General features: G+C 42.2%; 1 protein-coding gene across 4 annotated transcripts in view; it reads right to left on the reverse strand.

Moving 5' to 3' along the window:
• LOC136845862 (protein mono-ADP-ribosyltransferase PARP3-like) overlaps positions 1-21,696 on the reverse strand; it is an 81,461-nt gene extending 59,765 nt beyond the window's left edge. Inside the window, exons 1-2 of one of the 4 annotated variants that reach the window (XM_067116281.1) lie at positions 21,548-21,696; positions 11,047-11,113 (exon numbers count right to left, since the gene is read on the reverse strand). In XM_067116281.1, coding sequence (XP_066972382.1) covers positions 11,047-11,113; positions 21,548-21,665 — 185 coding nt within the window. In that variant the 5' untranslated portion in view covers positions 21,666-21,696. Of the gene's footprint in view, positions 1-11,046; positions 11,114-20,647; positions 21,316-21,547 lie in introns of those variants that run through there. The other 3 variants (XM_067116290.1, XM_067116296.1, XM_067116306.1) reach the window with 3 other exon arrangements.
• Positions 21,697-22,302: the final 606 nt, after the last annotated feature.

Consider the following 22,302-nt stretch of genomic DNA (forward strand, 5'->3'; position numbering starts at 1 on the left):
TCCCACTCTTCCCAGATGGAATGCAGGTATGCTAAAATAATATTACCTTCACGCTGCCAGCTCATATATTGGTAAAAGCCATTCTTTAACAAATCCCAACTGAAGAACAAAAGATTGGAACTGAAGGGAAGAGAAAGACACTCTGTCTCCATGCTTAGTTTGGCAGTCCGTCACATACAAGGTCTAGTTAACAGTAGCTATAATGAACTCCAATTTACTTATATATGGTTAACAACGTCCTTCCTGCACCCTTGAGCCCAAAACAAAGTCCTTGAGCATGTAGTAACAGTCTTGCAGTAATTTGCATGAATTTGAGTTAAAGTCAAATAGTGTCTTGACATGTCAAATATCACTAAAAACCAGCAAAATCTCCTTAAAAATCAGTAAGGTTGCAAAGAATTCTTTAAGCGTTAGACAAATCAGCCTTAGTTGGGGAACATATATATTCCAACAATGACTGGCAAAACAAGTCACACTTTCCATCACTAAGAAGTTAAAAGTAATGGAGAATAGACTGCAAAAGAATGAATTTATATGAGTAATATAATAATGATGAGTATGGGCAATCTTACTAAGGAGAAAACAGTCTGGACAATTCTGCTAAGCTATCAACAGCACTGCAGACAAGACAGTGAAGTAGGTGGTGCCTGCATTGTGTTACTACTGATTTTAATTCATGTTATTCAAAACAGTGCAGTGTCTGAGACATTCCGCAAACAAGAAATGTGGGCACATGAGTGTGATATTATGATGAAGCTAACTACTTTTGCATATAGTAAAGATCATTACAAATTTGTTAAACAAGACCACTGGACCACATTTCTACCCTTATGTGGCTCACCTTAAGGATTTATTTTTTAACTGTGAGAAGTGAAAACTAGAGCAAGATCAAACAGAAGAGGCTGAATAGCTAAGGGAGACCAAAGGGAATGGGTGAAAAGTAAAAGGCAAACAGCAATGTATAGTAGCTGGGTCCAAGTGCAGACAACAAAGAACTCTTAGTCTCACTTACAATGTGCCAAGCAAGGTATACTGTAAGTGGTTTTCCCATGAAGGGGCTTTTTATTCCAGCAAAACAGAAGGCAATTATCCAGAACTCAAGTACTGGTTGGTATTGAACAATTTACAAACAAAATTAACACGACGAAAACTGGAATACAATAAAGCTAGATGATATCTAACCACCATACTTCACTTAGCATTTCATACTTTTAATGCATTAAACAAAATGACATTTTTATAATAAAATAAATCTTTATATATACTTACCAAGTAATTACATAGCTATTAGTTTCTATTAACCGGCAGCTAGATTTTAGAAATTCACGGTAGCGCTACTTTTGTTTTGGCTAGGTAAGAAAGGAACCAGCTCAGCAACTGAGCTGAATATGTTTATGCCTTCTTAACCAAGCAAAGGGAGGAGGGAGAGTTTAATTATGTAATTACTTGGTAAGTATATATAAAACTTTATTATAAAAATATCATTTTCATATCAGCTACTTACCAAGTAACTACATAGCTGAATCCCACATTGGAGGAGGTGGGACACATGGATTATCTATCGTAATATATTAAAAATTGTAAAGTGAAAGAAATAGGAGTATTGCTAGCATTGGTAAATATGCTTGCAGGTTCCTTACCGTTTGAGAGAGCTGCTAAAGGAAAGCACTGCCTCTGGATGGCACTCATCTCAACATATAGCGGCATGGCAGTGTAGCCAGGAGTCACCTATTACATTAGTGAGCTTCTTTGTTGTGAAGAGGTGTTGGGATTCTTTGTTGCGAAGGACTGTCCTTTTGCACACATAGAATTAACAAATTTGCTCCTGCCCCAGGCACAGTACCATAAAACAAAACCAGAGAATAAAAACACAATTGTCTATTGCCAAACGTTAAGAAGCACCATTACCCAATCATTAATAGACAAAACTGGTGAGCACTCCAAATACAAAGTACCCCCAGGCTCCCTTGCAACTCGATACCATCAATCAAGGCAAAAAAATAGGAAGGATGAAGGAAGACTTCCTATAATCCTTCTCCCAACACCATACCAGCAACCAAAATAGCACCCAAGGTACTGTACTGCAATTTTCATAGTTTCAATTTCACGCAAATAATGAGATGTAAACACCAATTTGCATTTACAGAATGTTATTTGGATAATAGAAGTGATAGACAAATTATGTCTAAAAGCCAGATGTGGCTACCACCCTCACTTCATGTGCTTTTATTTTCACTACGGGTAAAGCATCCTCCTCAATCTGCAAGTGCACCTCTAGAATAAGAGCCTTCATAAAAAATGAGGGGGCGAGAAGGATTCTTTACCGAGCACCAAAGGTTGCTCGAAGACCCAAGGATCTTTTCCCTTCTGAGTAAACAGTATTTGAATGCCCTTACAGGGCAAAGAGTTCTTTCTACATCCTCTGGACCTAGAATATCTGCTAAACTTTTAATAATGAATGAGCGAGGACAGGAACTGGAAGAGGGGTCTCATTTTTAGCTACGAATCCTAGGGTAAAAGAGCAAATTGCATTACCCTGAGAGAATCCAATCTTTTTATCAAAAGTGTGTAGCTCACTTACCCCACCTGGCAGTAAGTAACATTACTAGGAACATCCTAGTTAGGTCCCTCAAAGAGATAGATCACAGGGGTTCAAAACGTGGTTGCAACAGCCACTTACGAACCACGTCTAGATTCCAAGCTACTAGTTTTTCTTCTTTCTGTTTGATCGTGGTGTCGAACAACTTGATGAGATCAGAACAATCTTTATTAGCAGAGTGACCTAAGGCCCTATGTCTTGTCTAAATACAGAGCTCAACGTTGCCCTGTAGCCTTTAATGGTTGAGGTAGACAGATTCCTGGAACTTTAAATAGAGCAGGAAATTGCCTATCTCTGCTACAGATGTCTTAGAAGACAAGATGGTGTGTCTCCTGCACCAGTCATGGAAGACTGTCCACTTGGCTTGATAAACTTTGCTCAAGGAATGTCATCTGCAAGGAGCAATAGTGTCTGCAACTGCCTTTGAAAATCCTTTCACTCGTACTAATCTGCGGACAGTCTGAACATGGTCAGAGCCAGAGTGGACAGTCTTTGATGGGACTGCCTGAAATGTGGTTGTTTGAATAGTTTGGGTTTTTGAGGCAACAGCATCGGAAAATCCGTGAGATGTTCCAGCAAGTCCAGGAACCATTCCTGTGCTGGCCAGAAAGGGACAACTAGTCATCGTTACATTCCGATGATTTCGGAACTGGTTTATTACTTCTCTCACCATCTTGAATGGGGGAAAAGGCGTAAAGGTCTTTGTTCGACCAATCTAAAAGCATTGCAACCATCGCTCATGCTTGCAGATCTGGCGCAGGCGAACAATACAGAGAGAGACGATGGTTCTTTGCGGTCGCAAACAGATCTACAACCGTTTCCATAACTCTAGGCACACAAGGTGGTCCAGAGTCCATTCCATGGGGAGAACTTGCTTTCGGCGGCTGAGTTTATCCACTAACATGTTGAATTTCCCGAATAAACCTGGTTAAGATCTGGGTTTAATTCTGATCTGCCCAAATGAACAGTGCTCTTGCTGCTTGGCAAAGGGTAAACGAATGAGCTCCCCCGTTTTTTGACATAAGGCAGTGCCTGGTGTTGTCCAAGTGGATGGTCACTGTCTTTCCGAACACCACTGATGCCAATGCTTGCAATCCCCAGCAACTTTCCTCGAGAGAGCTTGTCTTTTGAAGTCCACCAAACAAGGTCCTCTTTTATTTCCTTCGTTATTGGAAAAACAAAAGAACCCAGGTATTTCTTTCTGTTCCAAATGATTCTCAGAAAGAACTGTAAGTTTCTCATGTGTAGCCTTCCCAGGGACATGAACTGTTCCATGGATGAGAGGGTCGCCAACAGGCTCATCCAGCTGATCACAGAACAGGACCGAAGGGAGACACATTTGTTTACCTTCTGAAGGCACAGGTCTATCTTTTGGGAAGAGGGAAAAACCCGAAAAATCCGTGAGTTTATCCTCATCCCCAAATAAGCTATCTCCTGAGAAGGAGTCAGTTGAGACTTTGGAAAGTCTACCAAGAGGCCCAAATCCTGGGCGAGAAGAATGGTCTTGTGAAGGTCCTCCGCACATTTGTCCTTCGACTGGTAGCGAATGAGCCAATCATTGAGATACAGCGAAATGTTGGCCCCCATCAAATGTGTAACCATTGGAGCTAGTACACGCATGAATACCTGCAGAGCCGTGGACAGGCCGAAGCAAAGGGCTCTGAACTGGTACACCTTGCTCTGGAATACAAACCTTAAAACCTCCTAAAATCCTGATGAACTGGGACATGGAAGTAGGTGTCTTTCATGTCTATCGGAATCATCCAATCTTCCAGACAAATGGATGCAAGGACGGACTGGGACGTCTCCATTTTGAATTTTGTTTTCTGCACATACAAGTTCTGGGCACTCACATCCAGAATGGCCCTCCAGCCCCCTGAAACTCTGAGGACTACAAACAGCCAATTGTAGAACCCAAAAGAGGAGGTGCCCTCAACTAGTTCGATTGCTTCTTTTCCGAGGAGAGCTGACACTTCTTGGGAGAGGGCTGAAAACCTCTCAGAGACTGCTGAGTAGGCCATCAATAAGACAGGCTTGTTGGTTAAGGGAGGTTTCCTCAGAAATGGGATCAAATAATCCTCTCTCAGGACTTGTACAATCCAACTCTTTGCGCCTCTCGCTTCCCAATTCTCCTAAAAGTGGAAGAGTCTTACTCCCACAGATGTGCCGAGGACTGGATCCTCACTTCCGTGTAAGTGGTTTATTAGAGGACGTTTTGATTGCTCGAGGGGTGAAACAGGAGTTTCCGCAAGGTCTGGAGAAGCCTCTTTGACTGCCCCTGCCCCAAAAGGGCTGAAGTTCCACAAGAGAAACTGTCCTAGAGTTGAAGGCTGGAGACTCCTTAGGGCGCCTTGCTGATTGTGCGAGAACGTACTGAGTGGACTTTTTCTGCAGATCAGAAGCAATCTGCAACACAGTAGCCTGAGGGAATAGGTGCCTCTTGTCAAACGGAGAGATGAGGAGCGTGGACTTATGGGAAACTGTTACTCCCTTTGTGGTGTAGGAACACCAAAGCTCCCTCTTCTTACCCATCGAAAACTGCGAGGATAATTCAAACAAACCGTCTCTAATACCTTTATCCAGGCATGAGATGACCCCTAAAAAATCTGAAGAGAAGTCCTCCGGAATATGAGGGCAATCCTTTAACTTGCGGGCAAGAGCTCCTACTTCCCGGTCTAAAAAACCGAGTACTTCCAAGACTTTAAACAAATGCTTGATAAGGTGGTGAGGTCGAGAACAAAATCTTAGCTGAATTAAACACTGACTTTCTGGAGGAGTCAATCAACCTGGAGAAGTCTCCCTGGGAGAAGGCAGAAGCTCCCAGGGATGGGGCCTCTCCGGTAGCATAAGATAGATATCTTCTCTGTGACAATCTAGGCAGCAGACAACGAAAAGAGGCTCTTCCCTGCTCTCTCTTGCTCAAGAGCCAGCTTTCCACTTCATGGAGAGCTTTCTTAGCTGAAGAGGATAGCACAATTTTAGGAGTTGTCTGGTTGTCCATTAAGTACGTCGAAGCCGGAGCTGCAGGGGAGAAGTAGTCTGGAAAAGTCACCAGCAGAAGCCGAGTAAGGAGGCATATGCTGAAGGAGGGGTAACAGGATCCACATCTTCCTCCTCAGAAAAAGAAATGGGCGACAATTCCGCAACAGGCTGAGGGGCCGAGGGCACTTTCTTAAGCCCAGGATATTATCCAATTGGTGTTGGATCGACTGAAATGAAGGATCCACTACTGAAGGGGCCTGTTGCGCTGCAGAAGATGAAGAGAGAGATGTGACTGGGAGCGAAGCTGCAACTGCAGGAGCAGGAATAGGCAGCACAGAAGAAGACATGGGCGCTGCAGAAGGTTCGGAAGAAACTGGGCGCTCAGAAGTGGAAATGGACTTGGGAGCCAACAGACTGTCTTGTGGCAAATGGCAGACAAGCGCCAATGGGCGCTCAGGAGCCGACAGGTCTATGGGCGGCAACAGCCGCTCGGGAGCCGACGGGTGCTCGGGAGACGATGGTCGCACAGACGACGATGGGTGCTCGGAAAGAGCCACACAACAAGGAGCAGCACGTTCAACAGGTAAAGGAAGTTCTGGCACCACTGGGCGCATTGGCGCCAAAGACTTCTCAGAAGCCAAAGAAGATCCAGGTAAAGCTGATTGTTCAGGAGCTACAAGAACAGGAGCTGGGCGCATGGGTGCTGGTGAGCGCTCCGACATCATTATATGCCCAGGCAAATCCTCTGAAACCACAGATGGGCAATTAGAAGAAGGCGAGGTCCTGGAGGCAGAAGAGCGCTTACAAACAGTAGCACGTTTAGTAGACGGAAACTGTCCCACTAACTCTGGATGATCCTGGGAGGAACGTCCCGGACTGTCCAAAAAGTTACAGGATGGCAGTCATTCTCGAGAAGTTTCTTTAACCTTCTTAACTGGAACTGAAGGAGGCTGAGATACACCTGGGGCACTTCTCTTCAGAGGGTGAGATTCTCCTTGAAAACACCACTGGCGCCTAGGACTAGAATCACTGCTGGAAACACTACATGAAAGACGATCCACTTCCACAGAGACGCCTTTCCAGCGGAGCTCGGTTGTAACCTGGGGTGCGGAAACAGGTCCAACTGAGGGGGCAACTGCCTGTGGGCAGACCCCACCAACCTCCTTTGGGCTGCCAATTTGGCTTCTCCTAGGTTTAGGGGAGTTGGCCAGGGAACTTGGCCTAGAAGAATCGGTGGGACAAACAGCCACCTCCTCCACTACCACTTCACCATCACTTTTCACAATCACTTTGTCCATCAGGACTTCTAACAGAAGCACCAATTTTCTCCACTGTATTAATTAATAACCCAACCTTAAGGTTTATTCTAGATTCAAGGCTGGTAATGGGGCCGGGATCGGGAGAAAGGGAGCCAGGGTGTGGAGTGGTAGGTACAGACTGAGAAGAGGGATTGGGTGGAATAATGGACAGAATTATTATCAATAAAAGATTTAGCAGACACCTGACTACCAAAAGTCATCTTACTACTAGCCCTTGCTGCTGCTTTCCTCTTTTTGTCCCAGTCTAATTTGGTCAAATGACTACTCAAAGTCTTCCACATTTTACCATCCCATGAAACACACTCCTCAAAAGTCAATTCAGGAGAACATATTTGACCCATGCAAGATGTACAAAGAGTATGAGCGTCATAGCAGGCTTGAGTCACAGGCTTGAGTCAGTCACGTATTGCAGCCTTTACTGCAATACCTAAAACATTGAGAACCTGAATCAGACATTGCCGACTAGTCACAAATCAAAAAATCTCTAGATAGTCAATATTTTGAGAAAACCTGACGCTACAGTATCTAATTGTGCCGAAAAGGCTACCATAAAAAGAATACTTCACCAATGATTCTAAAGATCAAAAGAGAAGAAAAAATTCCAAAAAACTGCTGCTGCCAATCACTGTATCCACAGCCATCAGCCGGCAGAAGCATACTGAGCTCGTTTGCCGAGCTGGTTCCTCTCTTACCCCGAAAGTGGGAGGGGTCACTTGCCTAATCAAAACAAAACTATCGCTACTGCAAATTTCAAAATTCTAGCTGCCTGTTAATAGAAAACTAAGAGCTATATAACTACTTGGTAAGCAGCTTATATAAAAACTCTATTTCTTATGTTTGCTGAATACTTTCAGTATCTACTTCACATGCAACTAAACACAATAAACTATCCAATGTCCAAATAGTGGGCAGCTTCCACATTTTATTTACTATTTCATCAGAGATAAAATTCTACGTAAGAATTCCCATGACTGCAAACTGTAAAACTGTAATATAGAGTATTAATAGGGTATTATTGTGGCAGGGGAAAACTGTGCAGAATTACTGGTGAAATCTAACCCACTAATATTAGTTCCCCCCATCACACTATTATTAGTTTCCCGGCATGAAAGCTCATAAGATTAGCAAATGCATCTTCAGCAGGTGAACTTCATGTTGTTCATATATTAATCCTTTAAGATCATCAACTACAATACTGTATATGGGAATACAGCACAGCCTTAGTTATACAACACTTCAGCATAAATGTTACCTGACCAAGTGGCATAACAAAGAAACTTTCAGGTCACTCAGAACCAAAAGCAAGGGGCCAATGAAACAAAAAGTGCTTAGACCCTCAACATCACAGTATATATTGTAGGACAAGAAAAAGTTTTTAGGACAAAAAAATACAAACCTTTCTTCTGTTGGAAATAAATCTAGAAATTACATTAGATCTCGGTTAAATACCAAAATAACTAGTTAGCTCCGTATCATTTCAAATAGAGTGTTGGAAGAGCTATGTGGGGTAATTTTCAGTTAACATGACCCCTTCCTTTGATCTGATGAATAAAGGTTAAAAAAGGAAACGTGATCACTTCCCAATATTTATAAAAACCATAATCAAATGTTAATAGAGTGATCAGTAAGTTGCGCTTATAACTAGGCACTTGCTATAACAGTATTAGTCTGGACAAGAAGGATTTTAAAACTCTAGTCTCACTCAGTACAGTATTCTAGATAGGCAGGTTAGTTAAAATGCTATCAGAAAACCCAAACCAATGTTAAAAAGACAATTACCACAAAGAAAACTACAAATACTTATCATTGTTTCTAATTAAGGAGGTCACTGTACTGTGAAGCTCAGTACTTTTCAGCTCATCTTGTCTTGCTGATGTGCTGGAAGTGAGTAAATACTTTACACTGTACTTCAAACAAAATGCTTCTTTTTATAATTAACTTTCTAACTTCTCCAGTACTAAGATGCTCCACTCCTTAATGTTAAAAGATGCAAACAAAAAGCACTGCATACAGTAGGCCTATCAAAAATTATATCCACTGATTTCAACAAAGTTACCACTGCTTCATTGCTATGGAATTACTGATTAAGCATTAACACAAGCAACAAAAATAAATGCTGCAATAAAAGAATAGTCAGCTACAGCAGTGGAAATACACACTAAACTTTACTTTCAGGTTCCATAGATGCACTCCCATCTTTTCAGTATTAGAATCCAACGAAAGATTAAATATGACTACTCAAACAACAAGCAAACTTAAGATTTGGAATCTAACAGATTTAAACTGCATGTGAAAGTAAGATTATAAAGAAGTCGAGCACAATCTTTATTGGTAAAAGAATGTGAATCATGGTATGACAATCAAACTAAACCTAAAACTTTTGTCAATTTGAGAATAAAGCTTCATGAAGAATACTTGGAATAAGCTGGCAAAAAAGAACTAGAAATGATAAAATAAGGAGAACCTCTACAGTTCCATTTGTAGAAATAATGATGAAAGGGAAATGAAGAATGATTACGGAAGTATTTCAAACAACCACAGGGAGAATAGTATTTACTAATATTAGCTGGGCTCCTGTGAGCACCAGAAGAGTTGGAAGACGTAGACCTTCTTGGATAAGAACTATGAGAAAGGAGACTGAGGGTGAGTGGAGATTGGGTCAAGAAAAAGCACAAGGCAGACATGAGTGGCCAAATTTCGCAGAGGACCTTTGATCATAAAGTGTTAGAGAGAGTAAAATGATGATTATTCCACACCACTCAGGGAAGCCCCTATACCTATTATTGTAATTTCACCACTCCATTATTGGATGTCCCCTGAAACAAACTGCCAATCCAAGAGGCTGAGAGAAAACCATTCTCATCAATAAGGGTATTTGTATTTAAAGACTGAAAATCAATTTAAGTTTCTGGTCAACACAACATAAAAACTTTCAATTCTATTTTGCTGCATTGCAACCTAAGAGGACATGAAGAAGAGGTCTGAAGAGTTACCAATGCTGATCTAGAACTGTATGTCAAGGAAAACTTTAAATGAGGATTCCAAGGCATGCTTGGGCAACTCAATTATCACAGGTTTTCTAATGGAATGAGGCCCTCATTCTTTGTAAAGAACCCATAATCAAAGATTACAAGAAGCCAAATTTACTCAATGAGAAAAAAGGATACCTGAACCTCTATGACTTTTACTGTCAAACAGAATTAATCGCTTCAGAGGACCCAAGGAGGAACTCCCAATTTAGCAGTCCTCTTGTAGCTGGCTGACAGTAAGGCTAGCTACCATAATGTAGCTCAGACAAGCAAGTCTGACTTCAGTAAATTTTGCATCATTAATTATCTGATAAAGCAAAGGTATGTCAATTTTCAAGCTGAGTTTCCACGGATAAGGGTAGGCTGCTTTGTAAATCGTGATCGTCACGTCAAAATGTTTCTTTATTTAAAAGTGATCAACAGATACAAATATAACCACATAATTCAACACTGCAGTATCAAGACAAAATACTGCAGCAACAGAAAATGGAATGGACTCTAAACAGTTCAATAGTCTAGCAACTGAACCACATCAAATTCAGGGGTAAGGCTTACTGTAGGTTGCAATGCATGACTCATTGTAAGTAGCAACTCATACAAAGAAACTTCTTGGTAGATGTGGGAGCTAAGAGATAGGTCACCACAAAAACAAGATCTGTGACAGCTATGTGAAGGCCATCACACAAGTAGGATCCTTAAGTAATATACAATCCAAAAGTTTAACCCTTTCCTATATAAAATTTCTTGAGGATCAATGCACCAATTATTGCTGAGGTTTAACTGCTGAGATGAGTATCTCAACTTAATTTTGAAAACATCATACTGTTCTACTATACTGGTTAGAGTGCATCTTCCACATACAACTGACAGGTTCTATTAGCAGATGTTATGATCCAAGTTCTCCAGGCTATATACATAATCACAATTAGGCGCACCTGTACAGCTTCCAGACTTTTTTTTTATTAATCTGAAAAAGCATCATTAATATAACTGAATACTTGTCACATTTTCACTATAGAGTTAAAAATCTTTCATAAGGCTACCAATATGGGCTGCTGAAGAGCCCATGTCAGCACAAGGCTGTCTGAATCTAAGTAGTAAGGCTACAGCAACTTACACATTATCTGGATTTGTTTTCCGGGGTCTACCACGAGGTCTACCGGTTCCACGAAATCTGTCCATGTCTGAAATAATGCATTAAATTAATACACAATAAAACAGTAAAAGGGAAGAATAAATTGCAGAAAAAACTCTGGTTCTTGTAATACATATAAAGCCATATACAGTACCATACCACTGAATATTTTATACAGTACTTATGGAAGGTAGGTTTCCAAAATATAAAGCTAACATGGATGCATGCTTAATGCAAACTACTTCTGGCAATCATACATGCATGGACATCTTATTTCTGTGTATGATGAGGAAGCCATCATATCAACCTAGCCTAAATATCTGCTTTGGCTCTGCATGGATAAGAAAGAAAAATTGTGTATCTGTGCTTCTTATCACTATCATTATTTATCATGAGCTTCTAAACTGCTAATAAGAAATCTGCCTCTGAATACTAAAAAAAAATAACAAGCAAGTAACATTAAGTTTGTAAATATTCATTACAGAACTCTCTACAATAATGAAAACTATTAACACTGGCACTTGGTAACAAGTAAGTAGCTTGGGATAAGTGAGCAAAATAGAGTAATAAAAATTTTAAAAGATCTTTAAATCAAATTATCAAATTTAACAGCACAAATTTAACAGGTAATTAATATTGTTACAAAAAATGAAGTTTTCATAATAAAACTAATATTGTAATACTTACCTGAACACCTGAATTAGCCCCTGGTTACCTACCAGCCAGAACTATATCTCTAACTCATTACCCACTAAGTGGCATTGACCGTCGCTAGCCAACGCTACAGGAAAATCTTGTCAAATGAGTTACCTAGTGTACCGTTGGCAACGCTGCTGCAAGTCCCGGCTGTATGGCCGATCCCCACCGCGTTATTCATTAATCAGACTGAAGTGGGGAGGAGGGTGGAATATTCAGGTGCTCAGGTAAGCCATTACAATATTAGTTTTATTATGAAAACTTCATATTGCATACACTCCTGAACACCTGAATTAGCCCATTAACAAAATTTAGTGGAGGTGGGTTCAATTAAGTCAGACCGACTACCAACAAGTAAAGCAGGTAACTCATTATCGCTTCACTATGCATATAAAAACAAACTCACCTGGTTGTCTACTCCGGCAGGTGGGGATGCCTGAAAGGAGAGTAGAGTTTAACATCAGTCTCGAAGTCACGGTAATTGTTCTGTTGAGCTACTTCCCATGTGGTACTCAAAGAAAAACCTCCCCGGAAGAAGGGAAACTAACTCCCATGTGGGTAATCAAAGCTCGCATGTAGCGGAGTTTTGCTAACCTCCCATGTGGCTATTGGTAGCCTCCTGCATGTATGGAGGGGAACGACGCAGCCCCATGTGGGCTGGGCTGTAGCCTCTCATGTAATGGAGGATAAATTGAGTGAGCAGTCGGAGTCCAATCATTGCCATCCGTTGCCATCGAGCAAGTGCCGAGAGGGTGAATATATCGAGCTGAAAAACCACCTGGATATACCTAACTCATTTAATTGTAAAACATCTTTGTGTTCGTGAAATGAATCTCGATTCACTGACAGTTCTACTCACTCCATCTTATGCTGTCTAACCTTGCCCCTACTCCACCCCACCCTTAGTCTACCCTTTACTAAAGAATTGAATTGGCCGCCACAAAAGGACCCAGCGAAAATCCTTTTCCGATGAGAATTGAAATGTGTAAAGGAAACTGGGATACTGATTTCCAAGTAGCTGCTTCTAAGATTGCCGGACACCTAGAAATTCTGAGAAATGCCGACGATGTCGCCACCTCTAATACTATGAGCTCTGGGCGCCAGAGGAGTTCGATGGTTCAAAGAGTCAAGAATTTGCCGACGCTTGTTGTATCACTCTTAAGAAAAAATAGCATTCTTCGAGATCGAGTGTGAAGGACGCCAGAGAAATCATTACGCTTCGGCAGGCAACATCTTTTCTGGTATAATAAATAGCTCTCAGCACCCTGACCGACATACATTAGCATTTCTGAAGGCCACCTCCCACGGAAATCTTCAAAGACATTACCTAAACGCCTGTAAAGGGATTCGATTCTGACTCCAATTTAGCTACGATTCGCAAATATGACAGAAAAAAATATCTTTCCTGAGAAAGATACAGTTTTGAGACAGCCCAAATCTCTCCTTTCTTCTAGCTGTGGCCAGAGCAACTAGAAATAATACCTCTTCCTTAACTGTCTTAATGACAGTGCTTCTAATGGCTCAGATTCCGGCGACCTAAGGAGAGTCAATACCGCCGCTTAACCTTACATGGTGCTTCAAAGAGGAAGAACTGGACGTTTCCCATCTTAAAAAGACCTTAAGAGATCGTGAAGTATTCTACTGGTCGCCAATTCGGATGATGGAAACGGAATGTACTACTAAGCATTGATCTGTAACCATCGCATCGAGAGTACGATAATTTCTTTTTCTTTCTCAGAAAAAGTAGAAAGTCCGCTATTTTTCTACTGTTGGAAGTGAAATATGATGACCTTGGTTCCGCACCAACCGCGACAGCGGAACCGCCCACTTTGGCCTTGATATAGTTTCCTGGATGATCTTCTCAGACAGAAAGACAGTTGGCAGCCACTGCCTTAAAGAGTCCGGCATGACGGGTTGCCGCTGGATAGTTCCACGCAGCCAGCTTCAGCATGCGGAGGTTCCGTGGAAGTGATGGAAGATATTGTATCGAGAAGATCTTTCCTTCTCTGGAAAGAAAACCGAACATCTATCAGTAAATCGAGAAGGTCCAGGGAACCAAGGTCTTTGAGGCCAGAAAGGGCAAATCAACGTCATCTCGGGCGCGCTATAGGAAAGTTCCTGAGTTTCATCAACACTTGTTGAATCATTCTGAATGGAGGGAATGCATATGTTTGCATGTCGTCTCAAGAGTGTAACATGGCGCCCATTCCGAACGACATGGGATCTTCTACTGGGAGAAGTATACTGGGAGGCGAAAGTTTAGTCTCGTAGCTTAACAGGTTCTATGGTTGCTGGCCATTTCTTCAATAGAAGTTGAACTTCCTCCCGCACTAGCAGCCCATTCCCCCCTAGAACCTTTGTGATCAGCTTAGGTGTCCGGCAAAAACGCTGAGTTTTCCGACACCTAATTGAGGAACGAGAGTAGTCTGTGGCATTTTCGCACCAGCCGGAGAATTCCTTCTGGGCGACTTGATTCAAAATTTGCGATTTTGTCCCTCCTCCTGAGGTATGACACAGCAGTTGCTGTCGCAAAAGAGCGCCACTGGGCCCTGTTGCTTATCTGATCTGGCGAAGCAACCTAGAGCCTCTTCTACTGCTCAGAGTTCCCTGTGGTTGATGGACTCCTCCCATCCAGACTGGCCCAGGCCTCTTGGCCTGACATTCCTCCAGGGCAGCTCCCTCAACCCTGATCCGAGGCATCTGTGTACAGATGAAATTCTGAATGGGGGATTCCATCTGTCGATGGTCAGATGATATTCTTCTGACCACCACCAAAGATCCTTTTCAGGCAAGAATCGTCCCCAGACTAGAACGCGTTTCTTCCCAAAGTCCCAGCGATTCCTCGAGACATGCCTGAAGAGAACATCTGAGACAAGACCTGGAATTAGGGGAGAGAGGGAGGCCATCCTGGCTCAACAAGCTCTTCCATAGGCTCACAGGTTGCGCTTCTGTTCGACCTGAATGTTGGCTCAGAATTGCCAAACTCGTTCCTCCGTCGGAAAGCCCTCAAACGACGCTGGCCTGAATCGTTATTCCAAATACGCTTCGTCTGGAGCTGGAATCAAAGAATTTTTCCGTTGATGCGTATTCCCAACTTTGACACAAATTCAGTAAGAAGTCCCTCGCTCTGCAAAACTTCCTCTACTGACGGCTTCTGAACTAACCAACTGGCAGGTATCGCTCATCCTGAAACCCCGACGATGCATTATTCTGAAATACAAGCACATCACCTCATAAAGACTTTGAGGTGCTGTGGTCAGACCAAGCAGAGGACTTGAACTGAAATGTTCCAGTTGGACCCGAGAATCATGAACTTCCGACCCGGATGGACCAGAACCTGGAGATAAGCGCCCTGAGGTCCACTGAAATCATCCAGTCGTGCCTCCAGACCGATCAAAGAAACTTACGACGGGAGAAGTTTCATATGAAACTCGGGAGATGATGAACCGGTTGAGACTCGAGATCTATGATGGTCTTCAATATCCTCCGGACTTGGAGTCACAAAAACTGACTGTAAAAAGCTCTGGGGAAGAAGGAGCGGGTTCTAATGCTCCTCTCTCCAAGAGGGCTCGACTTACAAAGTTATTCCTGATGGAGGAAGGGAATAACTGGGAAGATGAACCGGTGAGCTGGATAGCGGGAGGAAGAGAACGAAATGGACTCTGTACCCTCCTTAACACCTCCACTACCCAACTCTCCCGCCACACTCCTTCCAGATTTCCAGAATGGAGCTAGGCAAACTCCCCAACGGGTGCAGATGAGTGAAGTGTCTCCTCTATTTCGAAAACCCTTCTCTTATGACAGAAGGTTTCGAATCTGAAGCAGCTTGAAGTCTTGATGAGAAGCGACTTTCTTAGGGACCTGGTTGCAGATTTGAACGTCCGCTTGGCTGGTGATGTCATCCTGAAACCCTCAGTGATCTAGCGACTGTGTTACACCAATCATGGCTTGCTATGACTCTAGCTGAAGAAGAAGAGGAAACGAATTTACCATCGACGCTACATCTTCTTCTCCCTGAAAGATGCAGAGAGCCAAAGGTGCTCCCAACAGAGCCCTTTTGTGAATATCTGGATAATGCGGAGGTAGATGGTTCAGAAAGAAATCCCTCCTTTTCTTAATACCAAGAAGGTTGTACAACGGCCAAAATGTTTGCCTGATAGGCCAGTCCCATTGACTGACAATCATGATGAGGTTGTCAACAAAGCCGGGTCCGAGGGGAGAATAACCGCCCTGTTTAAGGGAACCCCATTAAACCAGATAACATCCACATCGAATGGGATAGAGCTCCCCACTGAGTACTAAAAGTGTCTTCCAAAATACCCGCTTTCCTCGCCGTGACAGAAACCAAATGACGCAAAGAAGGGACCAGATAGAAGAGCTTCCACTGATTCATTAAGAGGGACCCTAACACCTTGAGAATGGTTACTCCGCAACCTGTAAAAAACTCCTTAAGAGAAGGAGGCAAGGTGGAATCCTGCCTACCTGACCCATTAATGCCGCGAACCTTACCGTCCGCTCCTCAATGCCTGCTCTACACCAAACCAAACTAGATTTTGCATGAGCCACCACTGGTTTGGTCGCAAACAGTGACTCAAACACGCCTGATTAGGTTGAAAAGGTTCTTCCGGAGCCTTGGACTGTGGATAAAGAGCATGAATGAAGTCCACCATCCGCTTGTACTCGTTCTCGTTTCGCTGAAGGAGAACAGGCTTCGCACCGATCCTCTTCCTCGCAAGAGAAATCTCATCAGAAAGATCCGACCAGTTGAGACAGGAACAGAGACAGGCTGGCCTCAGAAAACGCTGGATCAGTTAACCTCGAACATGAAATACCTGGAGTGTGCAAGATGAACACCTGAGGGATCATCCGCAATAATGTTGCGGGCAGCCGAGAAGGGGCTGGCGCGAAACCCGACTCTCCAACAACGGTGGAGCACGCTTGAGCCAGACACACCTTGGGCGAATCCACGCCCACCTCAGAAAACGGAGAAGCCGCAACACTCGCCAACCCCTAACTAGGCTGAATAACAGTAGCATGTGGATGAGGAACCGCAGCAGCAGACACTCATTATTTGCGGAAGCAGAACAAGGTGGGAAAAACCCTGCTGACCCGCAACCTAACCGAATCTACAAAAACCGGCTCTAACTAGAGGAACAGAGAAACCTGCTGGAAAGGCAGAGAAGGAAGGTACAGTAGGAGGGGAAGAGAATAGCCACACTGCAACCACCAGAGACCCCAAGCCGATGACGCATACATGTGGAGAACGCATCAGACGGCCGAGCTCACAGGGGAGTTTCGTGATGGGAAACTAGGGTACCGAACCCAAACATTGTGGATGATAGTTACCAGTAAAACCTAGCTACCGGAGTGATTGTTGAGACTACCGGAGCCAAACATTGAACACGAACAGTTGCATTGCCAGATGCCGTGAGCAACTCAGCTCCGAGGATGAGAAGTCATATGATTTTGGAAGATTGTCCCGAAGGCAAGTCCAATGGTAGAGAGCTTGATGAGCGAGAGAAGAAACCGAAAGTCTCCTCAAGAATGACCAAACGGAACGAAGGTTGAGAAAAGCCATAGAAGATTTTGAAACTATAGGGAAGAGATGTGTCTCAGATACAGAAGAGGCCATAGATTTTAAGGAAAGAAAACAGACCGATTCTGTTCCCCTGATAATCCTGTAAAGCATCATTTGTGAATTCTGTGCAGATTTTTCAAAAACATGCTCAAAAAATGTTGAAAACCAATATTAAAACAATTTCTAACCAAAGATCTGTAGCCTTTTTAGAGAGTCCCAACAGATCAGCATTATACTCTGCAATGTTAGCAATTGATCTTACTGAATTAGACTTGAAAGGGACTAAGGTTTGTCCTCAGGGGAAACAGAAACTTCAAGAAGAGGAAGGGATACTTTCCAACCCATCCAAACCAGAAGAGCTAGAACCAAAATTGAATCATCCCCACATTTTGCAACCTTTTGTTGCAGAGAGCCTACTATGGAAAAAAGAACCGCTGTTGATCCAACAAGGCAGCCCCAACCTTAATGACACCTGACTCCAACTGCACCTTCAACTCATCTTCCTGATTCTTCACTACCGCCCTATCCCTAACTGTCTGCATCAACCCAAATCTTGATTTACCTAGGACTTACGTTACCAGGTGAAAGGGGAAATCTGTTGCGTTGACACTGGCTGCTCCGCTACCGGGGACCGGCAGATTCTACTCTTTGAGGTTTGGTGCTCCTCATGACCCCAGCACCCATTAGCTGGTTCTTGGAACAGGCAGGGAGCTGAAAAGAGCGATTAGGTTCTGTGTCCTTTATTACCTTTTCCTGATCTTTTATCTCTGTTAGTTTTGACATGAAACTTGAAACAAACTAGACATGCTGGCTGACAATTCTGTCTTCTAATTTCCCAAATAATTTGACTCTAAAGCCTCTTTGTCAAAACCCTGAGTCTCTTACCGCTGAATCCTTACGCTACTCTTAGAAGCTAATGATTTCTATACTTGAGATAATCTTCCATGTGCTGCTGTCGACCATGACCTACACTCATTGTACCTTCCTGCAAATTTATGCACAAATCAATGTCTGTCGTTTTTAAGGGTACTCATCCTTTTGCAGGCAGTGCACGAACGATGGGCCACAGTTTCTCCAGCAGTAGCGATTCTCCGCTGCCATGGCAGAAGCAGATGGGAAGCCGAGGTGTTGTCCAAGGGGTGGTGTCTTATCCATTTTATCCATTTCAAAAATCCAAAGCCAGGCCAAGTCAAACGGGAGAGAAGGTCCAAAAATCCAGAGAAAAGAACAATCCAGGAGAGAAGGGGCTATCAAACCAGTCCAAGTCAGTATCCAATCCAAAACCAAAATATGGGGTCGCTTATAACCAAAAATTCGCCTCGATGTAGAAAAAGTCCTAGCAGCATGGCGAACAAAAAGCAATTGGGGATCTCGGCCACACAGCGGGACTTGCAGCAGTGTTGCCAACGGTACGCTAGGTAACTCATTTGACAAGATTTTTCCTGTAAGCTGCTGGTAACGCTGACAGTTAATTACCCACTTAGTGCGCAATGAGTTGGGGAGATAGTTCGGGCTGGTAGGTAACCAGGGCTAACTCAGGTGTTCAGGGAGTGTATTGCAATATTAATAATAACCATCAGCAGAGTCAGGGTGCTTCCTGCAGTAACTAGATACAAATCTGAAAGATGCAATGATGAGCAAGGTAAGAACTGATCAACTCCCTCCATGTACAGTATGATTTCTTAAGTGACCAATATTTAAAACGATTTGTTGTTATTTGAAAGGACTGTTTTCCCAACCTGAGACTGGGCAAAGTCCATGCAATCAAATCCTACTACAGTATACTACCTATAATCAACATGGAATGCAATAATGGAATGCAATAATATTCACTGCAACAATACAAATCAAATGCAAAACATATAATGTCAACTAAGTAGTACAGGCTGTAGTTTAAAATATCAAAAGGTAATTCTATATATTAGCTCCGCACCTGTTTTTACCTTTTCAACTGGTATTTACACACTTTAGGGTTCTGATACTGCAGTATCCATTGTTGTCGCCAATGGAATGTCCTTACTGTTTAGTACTGGCCCGGGGTATACATATGTTAACAAGTTGTTATTACACTCTGCCGGACGGGATATGAACCGTCAAAACAGATGTACCTGTGTTCGCCTTTGTGAAGATTGCGTATGGAAACCTCTTCTTGTTGATGGACTTTGTGCCAATTACAGGTTAATTACACTTGAGCGCCAAAAAATTAAAGGTAAATTCATAATTAGCAACCAAAAAACTGTAGGAAAAGTTGAGTTAGAAGGCTGTCGCCGCCACGGAGCTACTATATAGTTCTACCTATCAATCAAACAAAGGCTATTGCACTAGCACAAAGCATAAACACTAAATGATAATTGGTAAAAAAAAGTGAGTGCACTTCAGCTTTTGACAAAATAAGCCCATAATGCAATACAGAAGAGCATATAAGCTGAGGCAGAATAATTTTAATGGCCATTTCACTAAGTGAGTTACTGTAAACATAGCTGCAATACAAGTAACAAAGAAAGATAGCCCAAGACAAAAAAGTTATAGGCCTATTGAACGAAAAATATCATTACAGAAAGTAGAAACCTACAAAAATCAGGCATTAGGCCTGTCACATTCTGGGAGACAGTTAATGGACATCACTTGTTATCAGTCTATAATAATAAACACTCCTTTTACTCAATTGGCAGATCCACCCATGAATACTCAAGGGCTGAATGCATTACCAGATGCCTAAAACTGGAAATATTACACACTGTAAAGCAAGTTCAGTTAGGTTAGGCTGGGATAAGTCTAGGTAACATTAAATTTTAAAGATAATAAGATCCAAGTACAGTTAGGTTAGGTAAGGTTATGGGAATCTGGAAGGTTTTGTAAAGAAAATAGCAAGTTCCTACCAAAACCAGCCATTCTCTTTCTCATTTCTGCAACAGTAGATTACGTGTATCCCCGCAGAAGTGAAGTCGTTTTAGGCCTACACTAGCTCGTTCTCTGCAGCCTAGGCCTACGTCCTAGGCCATTCTGGCTAGATTACTTACCAAGAATTCAATAAAACTAAGTTTATTGATCACTTAATTATCTTTTACACATATGGGCTATCTTTGAAACAAACGACGCAAGCATAAACACATTACAGGTTTGTTAAAATTAGGCCTAACTAGAATATATATTCTGGTTAGCTGCTTTCAAGACTTAGGCTACTTAAATAGGCCTAACCCACTCATTATTAAACACACGAGTTTAGCGATCACTTAATTACATTCTATACACAGCTATTTAAAAGAATTGAAGCCAGCGAAAACACAAAGCAGGTTTGTTAGAACTCACCTCAGTCTAGGGCCAGACTCGGTCTAGCCTAGCCCACCGAAGTTCTGGAAACAATAACAATGGGCGGAGGACTTTTGCTAAAGAAATGAATCTATGAAAATGAGTTAAATCTTTTTTGTTCTTGGATGTAAGAAGGGCAGTGGATAACACTAAGTTACACAAAAGCAGGCTCATCGACATGCAAACGTCATTTTGACAACCAGCAGAAGGAAATGATTTATCGTCCACCTTTAGTCCCGTTGGCAGACCGAAGTTGTCAAAGTACAAAAGCGAAATCGCGCAAGTCAGTTAAAGTATCCGTAAGATGGTATCTCATTCATAGTTGAGGGCCTTTTACTTCACATAAAAGTTGTAGCATTCGTAATGAATTGACATGCCAAAGCTTACTTTTGCCATACAAAAAATAACGACGTATAATTCAACGTGCAATAGCGAAATCGCGCAAGCCTGTTAAAGTATCCGTAGAATATTACATTTTTCACAATTTAAAGTCTTTTGCACCAAATACAAGTTAGGGCATTCATAATAAGTTTGCATGTCAGAGCTTACTTTTTCCATACGACAAAGTAACAAAATATAATTAATGAGAGAAGACTGAATATCTTAGAAACGCGCAATGTAATCACTACAGATGTTATGATTCGCGGGAGACCGCTCGTCGCATTACCGAAGGAACAAAAGGAGAATAATATCTGGATATTTCAGGAAGCGTGAGTGGAAGTGTACGATTAACAAAGCCTTTTTGTAATTTACAACTGATGCTCAGTAAATTCGTGTAAATCATTTAACAATAACTATGTTCAGTGGTCTGGGGTGTTGTCAAAGACGCAACAGGTGAATTTAGCGAGACAGATAACGAACAGTCTGTGATGCAAATCAAATTAAATGAGAGAGTTTAACCTATCTTGTAATCGAGATAAACTGCAGCAGCCGCTCTTGGTGCTAACATTGAGATCTCGTCGCACGATGATGCCATATCCGCACTGAATAAAATCTTCGTTGTGGCTGCGATTGTCATATGATCGGATTTCACTCTTATCTGAACTAAATCGAGGCCAATACTCGCAATGTGTTGGGGGTGAGGGCCATAAGAAAAGAAAACACTGAAAAAAGTAGGATACCTCATTCAAATCATACTTGAGCTTTTAAATGAGCATTGTGTATTTATTCAAATGATTCCCCGTACATTTTCATTATTTCCTTTTAAGCAGTATGACATACTTCAGAGATTTGTAAACTAAAGATATTTAGTACAGAACTTGGATCAAATTCAAACTAGATGCAAAGACTTTCCTGTTGAGCGAATTTGCGTGAGTTTCCTTTCATAGTTTGAATGTCTTATTAATTTTTCTTTGTTATTTACTTTGGTATTTCCGTTTTTCGCACTGGGCTCCTTTTTCTACTGGAGCCCTTTTTCCAACTAGGATGCAACTTGCCCAATAATAATACCCCCACCCACCCAAATCCCTTCTATGATCCCCCCTCCTCTCTCTCTCTCTCTCTCTCTCTCTCTCTCTCTCTCTCTTCCATTTGATGTATTTATTCTCCTTGAGATATGCGTGTATAAAATCGGGATTGTAGGATAAGTGTGTATCCTATAGGGATCATATGAAATAGGTACAAGGTTTTGTAACACGTGGCTTGCGAAAAATGAG

Source organism: Macrobrachium rosenbergii, chromosome 2, assembly GCF_040412425.1.
Source record: "Macrobrachium rosenbergii isolate ZJJX-2024 chromosome 2, ASM4041242v1, whole genome shotgun sequence".
Taxonomy (NCBI): domain Eukaryota; kingdom Metazoa; phylum Arthropoda; class Malacostraca; order Decapoda; family Palaemonidae; genus Macrobrachium; species Macrobrachium rosenbergii.